Here is a 13,604-nt window from a genome sequence, read left to right on the forward strand (position 1 = left end):
AAGCAACCCGATTAAAAAATGGGCAGAGGACTTGAACAGACATTTCTCCAAGGAGGACATACAGAGGATCCAGAGACACATGAAAAGATGCTCGATATCGCTAGCTATCAGAGAGATGCAAATTAAAACCACAATGAGATACCACTTAACACCAGTCAGAATGGCTATCATAAACAAAGAAACAAACAACAAGTGCTGGAGAGGTTGTGGGGAAAAGGGGACTCTAGTTCACTGTTGGTGGGATTGCAGACTGGTACAACCACTATGGAAAGCAGTATGGAATTTTCTAAGAAAACTAAAAATGGACGTGCCTTTTGACCCAGCAATTCCACTGCTAGGAGTATATCCTAAGAACCCTGAAACACCAATCCAAAAGAACCTATGCACCCCGATGTTCATAGCAGCACAATTTACAATAGCCAAGAGTTGGAAGCAACCTAAATGCCCATCGGTTGATGACTGGATCAAAAAACTATGGTACATTTACACAATGGAATTCTATGCTGCAGAAAGGAAGAAGGAGCTCCTACCCTTTGCAACATCATGGATGGAAATGGAAAGCATTATGCTGAGTGAAATAAGCCAGGCGGTGAAAGACAAATACCATATGATATCACCTTTAACAGGAATCTAAACAACAAAACAAACAAGCAAGCAAAATGTAACCAAAGACACTGAAATACAGAACGTGCTGACAGGGTCCAGAGGGTAGAGGGGAGAGAATCACAGGGGAAAAGGGGATGGACTTACATGAATAAGTATGAAGGACACATGGACAATAACTAAGGTGGGGGGCAGAGATGGGAGAGAGGTGGGGAGCACTGGGAGGGGCAGGGCTGGGAATACAAGAAAGAAACTGTACTTGAACAAAAGTTAAATAAAAAAAAATAGGGGTGCCAGAAAAAGAAGGGGAGGAGCTAGAAGTTGAAAACTTACTTGAAAAAATAATGAAAGAAAACTTTCCTACTTTGGTGAAGGAAATAGACATACAAGTCCAGAAAGCACAGAGACTCCCCCCAACAAAGGTAAACCCAAAGAGGACCATACCAAGACATATCATAATTAAAATGCCAAAGGTTAAAGATAAGGAGAGAATCTTAAAAGCAGCAAGAGAAAAGCAGACAATTACCTATAAAGGAGTTCCCATAAGACTGTCAGTGATTTCTCAAAAGAAACTTTGCCAGCTGAAAGGGACTAGCAAGGAGTATCAAAGTGCTGAAAAGCAAGGACCTATATCCAAGATTACTCTTATCAGCAAAGCTATCATTTAGAATGGAAGGGCAGATAAAGTGTTTCCCAGATCAGTTAAAACTAAAGGAGTTCATCATCACCAAGCCATTATCATATAGCAATAATTGAGCCTCGGATAAACCTCATTGGCTACGATACTGCCACTGCGCAAAGCTAAGCCATTATCATATAAAATGCTAAAGGGAATTATATTTTTAGAAAATAAAAAAATCAAAGTGATGAACATCAAAGTGGCAATAAATTCACAACTATAAATAATCAAATCTAAAAAACTAACTAAGCAAACAAGCAGAACAGGAACATAGTCATAGATATGGAGATCATTTGGGGGGTTATCAACAGGGAGGGAGAATAGGGGAAAAGGTGAAGGGATTAAGAAGCACAAATTGGTAGGTACAAAATAGACAAGGGGATGTTAAGGACAGTATAGGAAATGAAGTAGCCAGAGAACTTATACGCATGACCCATGGACACGAACTAATGGGGAGAGATTGCTGGAGAGAGTAAAGGCCCAGGGTGGAGGAGGGCAAAGGGGGAAAACTCGAACAACTGTAATAGCACAATCAATAAAACATTTTAAAAAACAAATAAGTTGTCACTATATTTGTCTTTATCTTTGCACAAATGTAAACTTTTTCTCATATTCTTATGGAAAGCTTCCATGTTAATAGCTGAAAATCCTTGAAACACACACTAAAATTTGCAGTAGGTCTTCCACTGTATTAAGCAGAATGTCACGCACAGGGTCTTGTGGTTGACCTGGAGAAGTTGTTGCTTGCCTGGGATCCACCAGTCTGATGTAGGGTGGTTAGAGTATGTATATGGGGAGGGGGGGAGGTACACTAATCTTCCTGCTCTTCTCTTTTGACTTTTCCATATGGGGTACACCTTCAAGCCTGATCTTTAAAGTGAGTCCCCAGTTCTCAGCACTGATTTATATAATAATTACAAAGCTGAGCTAATTCCAGTGAACCCCATGGTTGGACTGGAGTTGGTGGGTGCTGGTTGAGAATAAAGGAAAACCACCTCCCTCCCTTCTCACTCTGATACCCCCTAACTTGGAAGGGGCCTAAGTTTGTTTATTTATAAAGTAACCTTTTTTGCAGGGGCCAGGCAGACTGACTTCATTAATATGAGTGTATTTGTGCATACATGTGTGTATGTGTGTACCTATCCCTTGTAATTGTTTGATGGGACTCTAAATACAGGGTCGGGCAAAAGTAGGTTTATAGTTGTTTATATGGAAAATAATATAATAATTAATAAATGATAACACAAGAATAAACTATGTTTCGTGTACTTACAACTGTAAACTTACTTTTGCCACATCCGGTATGTTTCTTGTATGTGTGTGATGTGTAATTCACACATGTGTGCAAGAGTCCTGGCTGGGTAGGTCAGTTGGTTAGAGCATTTTTCCCAATATGTCAAAGTTGGATGTTCCTGGTCAGGGCACATATTATACAAGAAGAAACCAATGAATGCATAGATAAGTTGAAAAACCAATCGATGTTTCTCTCTACTCTCTCAAGTCAATAAATAAAATTTAAAAAGAGAGAATCTGCCCTGGCTGGTGTAGCTCCGTGGATTGAGTGCTGGCCTATGAACCAAAGGGTGGCTGGTTCAATTCCTAGTCGGGGCACATGCCTGGGTTGCAGGCCAGGACCCCATTTAGGGGAGCACAAGAGGCAAACACACATTGATGTTTCTTTCCCTCCCCTCTCCTCTCTCTGTAACTAAATAAATAAAATCTTTAATAAAAAAACAGAGAGAGAATCTGTGTGTAGTGTAGAATGTTTCTGCACATGTACCTTCTCACATGTCTGCGAGTCTCTGTGTGTGTTTTTAAGTGTGCCTTTATGTATGTCCCCTGAATTTGTGCATAAGTCCATGTGTATGTGTGTTCCATATGCCTGCTGTGTTCATGTGTTTTCTGCTGAGCCACTGAATCCATGATGTGCATGTGTGAGTAAGGGTGTGTCCCCCGTGTTCATCTCTGTATATATGGGCAAATTCTGTGTATGGATACTGGAAGTCCTCTTTCCACCTAGGTTCCCTCAGCTCTCAGGCAGCTTAATCTCATTCTTCCTGGTGTGGCTGTTTCTGCTGCTTCTGTGTTCTTCTTCAGACACTGAAATTAAGTAAATGGAGCGATTAAGTGGAGTCCCCAAGACAACCATCCTACTAGAATCCCTTTCCGGGAGCTAAATAAGTACATGCACACCCATGCACAGTACTATCTAGGCACCCCAGGGCCCCCAGACTGCATATGCTATGGCATTAACATACCAGTGAGCTGCACACAAACAGCACAGCGGATTTCTTTGTCCACTTGCTTCATTCGTATTTATCCTTCAGGTCTCAGCGTATAGGTCCCTTCTTCCAGGAAGCCTCTTTCAGTGAAGACAGGACCTGGTGCTGTCTCAGTCACTACTTTGCTGCAGTGTCATCTAGCTCACAAATCTACAATATGTACAGAACTAGCATCTTTGCCTCTGCCTGTCTCTGTTTCCAAACCCCTCTTTATGTCTCTGAATACTTGGGTCTCTTCGGCACACATTTGAGGTGCTTCACCCTCTCAATTCACCAGTTTTTGACATGTCTGCGGGGAGGAGTTCTGTGCACATTGCAGATGTCCCAGGGTTTAGCCCAGTGATTCTCTCAAAGTGTGATTCCTGGACCAGCAGCAGTAGCATCACTTGGGAACTTGTTAGAAATACAAATATTTGGGCCCCATCTCAGACCCACTGAATCAGAAACTCTCAAGATGGGGCCTGGAGACCTATGGTTAACAAGTCCTCCAAGTGATCCTGATACAGCTAATGTGTGAGGATCCCTGGTCTAGCTCACACAAAGCACCCCTCCCTGCTTTTCTGCCTCAGATCACAGATGGTTCTCCGTACCACCCCCTCCCTCCAAAGGGACAATAATCACCCAGGTGGTAAGAATGGGTGGATACACCCTAGGTGGTGTGGTTCAGTGAATTAAGGACTGGCCTGAAAACCGAAAGGTCACTGGTTTGATTCCCAGTCAGGGCACATGCCTGGGTCATGGGCCACGTCCCCAGTCGGGGGCAAACAAGAGGCAACTGACCGATGTTTCTCTCCCTCCCTTACCCTCTCTCTCAAAGTAAATAAATAAATAAAAATCTAAAAAAGAAGAATGGGTGGATAAATGCTCCACCTGCTCTGAACGTTGCAGGGGGAAAGAGGATGAAGGACACTTCTGATGTGTTCTAGAAGGTTCCTTAATGTTCCTCAGAAAAACTGAGCCCTGGTTGCCTGGAAAGGAAACCTGCTTTTCATCTCCACCTTTTATTCATTTTTCCCCTCATTTGTTTCAGTCTGCCCCCTCCCTTGCTCATTTCTTGGAATCACCCCCCAACAAACCAGTTCCACCGAATTCTAATTCCAGTCTGCTTCCAGGATTATCTTCAGGTGTTTCCCTCTGTCTCCCACTACCTTTGCCATCTCTATAGCATCCCTGAAGCTTCTGTGTTCTTCTTCTGAGTGTCTGTGTAACCAGTGTCCACTGTGCTGGGCCAGGAGCGCTGATGAACTCTGCTAATGATCTGGAAAGATGAGCACTAGAGCTGAGTTCATTTTAGCTGCAATTTTTCAATACACATATGTGGAAGGGGCCAGAGTCTGTTTTAAAACCTTCAACAGAGCTAGGGAGGCCAAGGTGGTTGTCCCTGCCCTGACCACGGTCATTTTACTCCTCTACTCAGATGAGGATTGCTAGGGGTGGTTTGTGACCATCCAAGTTCCCCCAGGCTGGGACCATGACCACAGACCAAGGTTGTGTTCCCTCCCAAAAGATCAGGTCCCGAATGTTGCTATAACCGAGTCCCCAGGTCCAGCTTGTAGACCACTACCCACATCCCTCTTCCTGCAATACCATCACCAGGAGACATGTGGGACACTCCACCCTTCCCTCCCCTATTCTCTCACAAGCATCAGGATAGGCAGACTCGGCTCCTGGTCAGTCATGTGTTGGTGCAATTCCAGTAGGATCCTCTGTGGGGCAGTGGGTGTGAATGGGGGGGAGGGAGGAAATCAATGGACACACTTTCCTGGGTCAACCTGGCAAGCTGCGTACCTCTTTCCCATTTCCTATTTTCTCCTTCCTCCATGGGCTATCTGGTCAGTATGTCTTAATATCTACCTCCAATTCAAGAGGACACAGGGTCTTGGAGCTAAATTTTCCCTTTGCGGCCAGGGCAGTGAGACTTGGGAAGGAGCAGAGTCTCCCCTCTGGCCTCAAAGATTAGGCCTGTTCCTGGGTGGGGTCCAGGTAAGGAAGCTCCACCTGTGGAAAGGACATCCAACGAGGTGCTGCTGAAACAGAGGGGCAGAAGGAGACAGGCTTGAGGAGCCAGGGACTCTGGGATAGAGGGCCACATTCAATGCTCTGAATGAGAACTGGACACACACACACACACACACACACACGCCCATCCTCACAGCTGAGTTGCCCAGCTCAGTCGCGTCTATCTCTTTCTCTTTCATCCACCTACTGTGTCTCTTTGACTTTCTCTGTTTCTGTCTTTGTCTATCTCTGACTTGTCCTCTGTGTCTCTATTTCTGTCTGGGTGTCTCACTGTTTCTGTATTTCCATCACTCCTTCAATACGGCTATATCTTTCTATCTCTCTGTATCTCTCATTCCACTCCTCTTCGTCCCTTAGTCAAAGTCTGCTCATCTTTCTTGTCTCTGTCTGTATCCAAGGATCCTAGCTCCCAAGCAACACCAGGGCGACTCCATGGAGGCGTGGCTGGGGACTCGCCTTTGAACGAGGGAGGGCTGCCTACACCTTTAAGCTCGCGCGCGCGGGGCCTGCGCCTTTAAGTGCGAGCGCGCGCGCGGCCCTGGGTTCCGGCCGAGGAGGCCGCGGGAGCACCTGGACCCGGCCTGCAAGCGCGGACCCCGTCCAGCCCCTGCAAGGCCTCCCGCCGTGGCCCCCGCCCCGGCCCCAGCGGGGGAGGGGGGGTCTCTGAGAGCGGCCCCTCCCCCCTGCGCCCCCGACAGCGCTGCGGTGCCTTCACCCCGCTGGTCCCTGTCTGTTCGTCTGCTGGCGCCCAGGCCTCGCCCCACCGCGGCACCGGGGGCTTCCTGGCCGCCCCTACCCCCACTGCAGCCGACCCCTTCACTACGGGACAGCCCCTGCTACAGTCAGAGAAGCAAGCCGGTAGCCGCCACCACAGACCCAGAGCCTGCACCTCTACATCGGGGGGCCTGCACCCCAAGATTGGATCCAGAGATCTGGAGACCCTGGAACCCTGATGGGGCTGGAACCCCAAGACCTGGAGTCTGAACACCAGTATCTGGGGCTAGAATCTCAATATCAGTCCGTGGGACCCCAATATTTGGAACCTAAGCCCCAAGACTTGGAATATGAATCCCAATATTTGGAGCCTGAACCTCAAGATTTGGCATCTAAAGTCCCCAATCTGGAGCTGAACTCTGAATTCTGAGCCCCGGACCTTGAAATCTGGGATGAGATTCCCATGCCTATGCCCTGGGTCCACTATTTGGGACCTGAACCCTGAGATTTAGGCCTCAAATTTCAAAATCTGAACCCTGGCATTCCAAGGGGCCTAAACCTGAGTTCTAGCTTGAAGTCCTTGCTGCAAACCTGAATTCTGGAATTTGGGACTAAAGACGTCCAAACTTGACTTAGCACCCCAATAACTAACCGCAGCACGGCAGTACCAGATGCCAGGACTGGACTTAGGACTTAGACCCTTAACTCTCCATTTGGCCCTTTAGTATCCCAAAATGAGCTGAGCAGCCCTGACTCCTTGAACAGCCCAAAAGGGTGCTTGGGTCTCTAAAAGTGGACCTTAGCGGCCCAATAGTTGGGGATCTTGGACTCCACGTATCAAGGTCTAGAGACTCCATGACCACATATCTGAGCTGAGACACTACAGGGAAGGCATGACCAAGCACCCCTACCCTTGACCCCCTTGGAGCCTGAGGACTCTGCTCCCTGGGGCAGCTTCTAGCTCAGGTAAGGCTACCCCGTGACTCATGGTGGGGAGGGACTGGGGAGGGACTTTGTGGCTTGGGTGGAGGTAGGTCAGGACCCAAGAATCCCCTGGAATTCTTGGGGTTTCTCCCGGAAACAGACACTGTGACCTGTGGGTCTCCCTTCAGTTCCTCTGCCTCAGACACTGTAGACATTTGGCCAGCCCTGTCTCTCTCTGATCTCTTCCCCATTTGATGGTATCCCCAGGTCTGTGACCCACTCCCAGTCCGTCCTCCAAATTCTTCCCATCTACCTTGTCTGACCATTTCCAGCCACCTCTCCTGCCAGCCTCTCCCGCCCACCACTCCTCTCTCTTGTCTCCTTTCTCTGCCACTCTCTCTGACCATCTTTCACATTTGTGTTCACTGCTCCTCTGTCTGGACACCTCTGGCCACCACTCTGTCCACCTCTTCTGTCTTGGATTGTCTTTAAAGCTCTGTCCACAGCTCCTTTCTCTGGCCATCTGTCTACTGCTTCACTCAGTGACAATCTTTGATACCTTTGCTGTGCTCCTCTTTCATCATCTTTCATTGGCTCTCTTGCGCTTGTCCAGCCCTGACTCTCAGGTGTGGCCTCCAACTGTGTGACCATCTTTGACATTTCTGTCTATGACTTCTCTCCAGCTGCTTCGGCCCACCTCTCTTCTCCAGCTTCCTCTGTCCGCATTTCCTGCTCTGACCATCCTTCACCATCTCTCTTGCCCTGCTCCCACCCCTGACCCTAATGGTCAGTTGACAACCACGTGACCATCTCTGGCCTTTACTGACCACTTCTCTTCTCTGTCTCCCTGATCGTTTCTAACATCCCTGGCTGCCTTTCCACTGTCTGATGACCCCTCCTCACACCTGTCACTCAGCTATCCTCTCCTCCTCTCTGGCTTTTGACCCTTTCTGACCATCTTTTATCATTTCTCCTGGATCTGACCATCCCTGATTGATGCCCCTCTCTTTGCCGACTGCTTATGTTCTTCATTATCTCTAACCATCTCTTCTCTGGTCATAGCCAACTACTTCTAATGACCCTCACCCTAACCACATCTTCTCTCTTTGGCCTTCCTTGACCATCTCTCTGTGACCATGTCTAAAGCCCTCTTGCTTATCTTCTACCCACCTTGACCAACCCCTCCCATTCTCTGACGATCGCCAATCATTTCTAACTACATCTCTTCCCTCTGACCATTTTTGTTCATTTCTGCTCCCTCTGTCCTCCCAAGACATATCTGTCTGAGTCTTTGACCATTTTCCCCAGCTTTTGATATGTCTGACCATTTCTCTCTGACCATCTTTAATCAGCCCTTCTGCTCTCAGCCCATTGTGCCCTTCCCTCCCGGCCTTGGACCACCCCATCCCCCCTGGCACCCTTCTTCCGGCCTTAGCCTGCCCTAACACCTCCCTTCTTCCCTGCAGGCCACCCCTGCCCGAGATGGCCATCCTCCCGCTGCTCCTTTGCCTGCTACCGCTGGCCCCCGCCTCATCTCCACCCCAGCTAGCCACACCCAGCCTGTGTCCCCGCCGCTGCCACTGCCAGACACAGTCGCTGCCCCTAAGTGTGCTGTGCCCGGGGGCAGGCCTTCTGTTTGTGCCGCCCTCACTGGACCGCCGGGCTGCTGAGCTGCGCCTAGCAGACAACTTCATTGCAGCCGTGCGCCGCCGCGACCTGGCCAACATGACGGGCCTGTTGCATCTGAGCTTGTCACGTAATACCATCCGCCACGTGGCAGTCGGCGCCTTTGCTGACCTTCGCGCCCTCCGTGCCCTGCATCTAGATGGTAACCGGCTGACCTCACTGGGTGAGGGTCAGCTGCGCGGCCTGGTCAATTTGCGCCATCTCATCCTGAGCAATAACCAGCTGGCAGCACTGGCGGCTGGTGCCCTGGACGACTGTGCCGAGACACTTGAGGACCTCGACCTCTCCTACAACAACCTGGAACAGCTGCCCTGGGAGGCTTTGGGCCGCCTGGGCAACGTTAATACACTGGGCCTTGACCACAACCTTCTGGCTTCTGTGCCTGCCGGCGCCTTTTCCCGCCTACACAAGTTGGCCCGACTGGACATGACCTCCAACCGCCTGACCACCATCCCACCTGACCCACTCTTCTCCCGCCTACCGCTGCTAGCCAGGCCCCGAGGCTCACCTGCCTCTGCCCTGGTGCTGGCCTTTGGTGGGAACCCACTGCACTGCAACTGTGAGCTGGTGTGGCTGCGGCGGCTCGCAAGGGAGGACGACCTTGAAGCCTGCGCCTCCCCACCTGCTCTGGGTGGCCGCTACTTCTGGGCTGTGGGTGAGGAGGAGTTTGTGTGTGAGCCACCTGTAGTGACTCACCGCTCGCCACCCCTGGCAGTGCCTGCTGGTCGGCCAGCTGCCCTGCGCTGTCGGGCAGTAGGGGACCCTGAGCCCCGTGTGCGTTGGGTGTCACCCCAGGGCCGGCTGCTGGGAAACTCAAGCCGTGCCCGTGCCTTCCCTAATGGGACACTGGAGCTGCTGGTCACTGAGCCGGGTGATGGCGGCATCTTCACCTGCATAGCAGCCAATGCAGCTGGCGAGGCCACAGCTGCTGTTGAGCTAACTGTGGGTCCCCCACCGCCCCCGCAGCTAGCCAACAGCACCAGCTGTGACCCCCCGCGGGACGGGGATCCTGATGTCCTTACCCCACCTTCTGCCGCCTCTGCCTCCGCCTCCGCCTCCGCTTCTGCCAAGGCAGTTGACACTGGGCCCCCTACTGACCGTGGTGTCCAGGTGACTGAGCATGGGGCTACAGCTGCTCTTGTCCAGTGGCCAGATCAGCAGCCTATCCCAGGCATTCGCATGTACCAGATCCAGTACAACAGTTCAGCTGATGACATCCTCGTTTACAGGTGCAGTGTCAAGGCAGTGGGCAGCTTGGATCAGGGAGTAAGGTCGAAGGAGGGTTAGAGACAGGGCTACTGATACCCAGGCTGCAGCACCACTGAGAAATGAGGCTGCAAGGTTACAAAGGAAATCAGACAGCAGAGGTAAAAGAAATCAGGCAGAGAGGGTAAAAGAAATCTGGCAGGAGTGGTAAAAAGAAATAAAGGGGCAAAAGTAAATAGTCACAGACATATATAGGAAATTAGGCAGCAAGAGTAAAAAGTAACCAAGCCCAAAACATAAAGAGTCAGTGGAGGGAGGCAAGTTGGGGGAGATATAAACGAATTTAAGTAGTAAAGATTAAATAGAGACTCAGCTTTGGGTCATGTAGTATGAACTGTTCCACATGTTTGGAGTTCTTATATGGCAACATCTCAATTTTTGATTTTCTAAATTAAACCTAGTTCAAGCTCCACCCATGAGGTAAGCAGGAATATTCAGCTTGCCACCGTTGGGGATCCCCATCCCCTGTTGTTGCAAATGCAAAACCAGGAGCTTACACACTCCAGGAGGTGGGTCAGCACAGTTTCTGCCCCTGAGCCGGAGAGTACTTGATATATCTGCTGTGGCCACATGGGGTCAGTAGTGGTGGCTCTGACCTGGCACCTCCGTCCATCTTTGCATGGATAGCGGTGGATGGCTCCCTGTTCTCACTGCCAGCCGGGCCCAGAGTGCAGTCCCCAAGGCCTTGTTGCAGAGGACTAGCCTCCCTAAGACGGGGGTCTACACTTTGCAAACCCAGCTTCTAAATCTCCTTTTCCTCCCCAGGGGCCCTGGCCTCCGGAGATCATCGTCTGATCTCCCTTTCAATCCTGGAACTCTAGTGAGCATTCCACTCCCTTTCCCGGGCAGTCCTCAGTCGATTTGGTGGACCATCCACACCTGGAAATCACACAACTCTTGTCCAATGTCCCTGTGGCAGAGGATGGGATGAATGCTCTCCCAGAAAGTTACCTTCCCAGAGACAATCATCGATTTTTCTGTACCTACCTTATTAAAGCAATTTAAGAATACAACTGATCATAAAGCAAGTTAAATCTCCAACAGGGTGCTCTGCTACAAGAAAATATAGTGGAATTGGGTGCTAGGGATGAAAGGAAATGGGAAAAGTAAGGATGAAGAGGAAGTAGGCGACAGAGATAGAAGGAATCAGTAGCAGAGATGGAAAGAAATAAGGCAATGGAGAAAAAGAAATCAGTGGTGGCTGAGGCACATCAGTTTAATGAAAATGGAATTAGATGACAGGCCTCACTGGAAATCAAGACTGAGGATATAAGGCAATGGGGCTAGGAGAATGTTCATTTGCAAGTTAGAAGGTAGAGGAATCAGGCAGTTAGATTAGAGAGAATCCAGCTGTACACCAGAGGCGAGGAGGAATTGGGCACGGGCTAAAGGAAAATCAGATGGAAGCAAAGGGTCTAGAGAGAGACGAGGCAGTGGAATTAGAGGGAAATTGGATAGGGAGTTAAAAGGAAATAGCGACTGGAGTAGAGGGAGGTCAGAGCGAGGACAAAATCGGGCTGTGAGCTGGAGAAATTCCTGACAGCAGGGTGAGAAAGAGTTCAGGTAGGAGGCTGGTGGGAAGTTGGGTTGGCATTGCAAGAGGGGAAGGGGGCAACTGCATACAATGAAACAGGACTGGGAAAACTCAAGTGGTAGGCCACAGAGGAACTGGACAGTAGAGCACCGGGGAAGGGGAACAATGGTGGTGGAGGGAATTTGAGCGTGGGGCCTAGAGGGAGAAAAAATTGAGGAATTTGAGAGGAATGTGACAGTAAAGTTAGCCAGTGGGCTGAGGTAAAACTGGCTAATAGACTTGGGGGATATCAGTCAGGCCACTGGCTGAGTCAGGAATTCCAGCAGTGGGAATTCAGAGGTCAGAGTGAGATGAGGCAGCTGGACTGGGAGGAAATCCTCTAGACAGGAGGGTGGCAGAGCGCCGGGTAGGTGCTGGGCAGCTGGAGACCTGACCCCTACCTGCCTGTCCTTCCAGGATGATCTCAGCCGACAGCCACTCCTTCCTGTTGACCGACCTGGCGTCAGGCCGCACCTATGATTTGTGCGTGCTAGCAGTGTATGAGGACAGCGCCACGGGGCTGACAGCCACGCGACCTGTGGGCTGTGCTCACTTCTCGACAGAGCCTGCACTGCACCCCTGCGGGGCCCCGCATGCACCATTTCTGGGCGGCACCATGATCATCGCGCTGGGTGGTGTCATCGTGGCCTCGGTACTGGTCTTCATCTTCGTTCTGCTTATGCGCTACAAGGTGCACGGTGGCCAGCCCCCAGGCAAGGCCAAGGTACCTGCACCTGTCAGCAGCGTTTGCTCCCAGACCAACGGTGCTGCACCGGCCCTCTCTGCCCCTGAGCCCTCTGCACCCAGGGCCCACACTGTGGTCCAGCTGGACTGTGAGCCCTGGGGGCCCAGCCACGAACCCACGGGACCCTAGCTTCATGCCCACCACTATGACTTTTCTGGCCCAAGGGATGGCAGGACCCAGGCACCCTATGGGACCCGGCCTCAGACTCACCAAATTGTTCACGGTTTTTAAAACTGATGGGGAGGGTGGCAGGGGCACTGGGGCACAACAAGAAAGTCATATTTTTCTAAGCTTGGGCCTGGGCCCTTGCCCTTGTCTCTGTGTGTGGAAGTTGCGGGGGATCATGCAGGGGTCTGGAGCTGGGGACACCTCCTCTGGGGAGAGACCTGCCTAGTTCTGTCCAAGGTACCTGGATGAGGCTGAGGATGGTCATTCCTTTAGCCAACAGACATTCTTTGAGTGTTGTCTCTGGACATGTGCTGTGTGATGCTGTGGTGACTGTGACATCCCCAAGATCTCCCCTCAGACAGTAACTCAGAGATCAGGGATGTGGTAATGGGGGAAGCCAGGAAGATTGTGGGAGCCTAGAAAAGGTGCCTGACTCAGCCTGGGCCTGGCCTTAGAGTGTAGTTAGGGAGGGCTTCCTGGAGGAGACACGTGACCTGAGAATGACATCTGAAGGAGGTAATTGGCCCAGAATAGAAGGAAAGGTGTTCCAGGCAGAGATCACAGTACAACCAAGGACTTAGTAAGTGCCAGACACTGGTGGTACTGTGGTAGAGCTGAGGCAGGAGGGATGAGCAGGGTCCAGGTTTTCTAGGCTGAGGTCAGACTCTGGCCTGATAGTATTGGGAAGCTATGGGAGACTCTATGCAGGGGAGGACAGGGTCAGGTTTGGGCTTTAGGAAGATCCTTCTAGCCACCATGAGGAAGATGGACCAAAGGGGAAGACTGAGGCAGGGAGCCCGGGTGGAAGCCAGGGTGGGGGCCTGGGTGGGCAAGGACAAGGCTGGACAAAGCAGTTAGTTTGGGTGAAAGAGATGTTCAAGAATCTTAGCAGATGCGTTATGGAGCCAAAGGGCCCTGGGGGAGGGGAGTGTCCATGACAAGGAG

General features: G+C 50.7%; 1 protein-coding gene and 1 pseudogene across 1 annotated transcript; one reads left to right on the top strand and one right to left on the bottom strand.

Annotated features, from left to right (window-relative positions):
* Positions 1–1,220: 1,220 nt before the first annotated feature.
* Positions 1,221–1,406, bottom strand: LOC118982566 (uncharacterized; annotated as a pseudogene).
* Positions 1,407–6,124: 4,718 nt separating this feature from the next.
* LRFN3 (leucine rich repeat and fibronectin type III domain containing 3) lies at positions 6,125–12,781 on the top strand. The gene is made up of 3 exons (XM_037039613.1): positions 6,125–7,263; positions 8,688–10,136; positions 12,164–12,781. Exons 2-3 carry the CDS (start codon positions 8,704–8,706, stop codon positions 12,618–12,620), a joined length of 1,890 nt encoding a protein of 629 aa, XP_036895508.1. The 5' UTR covers positions 6,125–7,263; positions 8,688–8,703; the 3' UTR covers positions 12,621–12,781.
* Positions 12,782–13,604: the final 823 nt, after the last annotated feature.

The sequence above is a fragment of the Sturnira hondurensis genome, unplaced genomic scaffold (assembly GCF_014824575.4).
Source record: "Sturnira hondurensis isolate 20B ecotype Veracruz unplaced genomic scaffold, ASM1482457v3 Scaffold0025395, whole genome shotgun sequence".
NCBI classification, from domain to species: Eukaryota; Metazoa; Chordata; class Mammalia; order Chiroptera; family Phyllostomidae; genus Sturnira; species Sturnira hondurensis.

Bases quoted from the DNA above. Each gene is read 5' to 3' on its own strand.
- LRFN3 (XM_037039613.1), top strand. From the start codon at position 8,704: ATGGCCATCCTCCCGCTGCTCCTTTGCCTGCTACCGCTGGCCCCCGCC. The intron at 10,137-12,163 runs GTGCAGTGTCAA...CTGTCCTTCCAG, and splicing joins GATGACATCCTCGTTTACAG to GATGATCTCAGCCGACAGCC.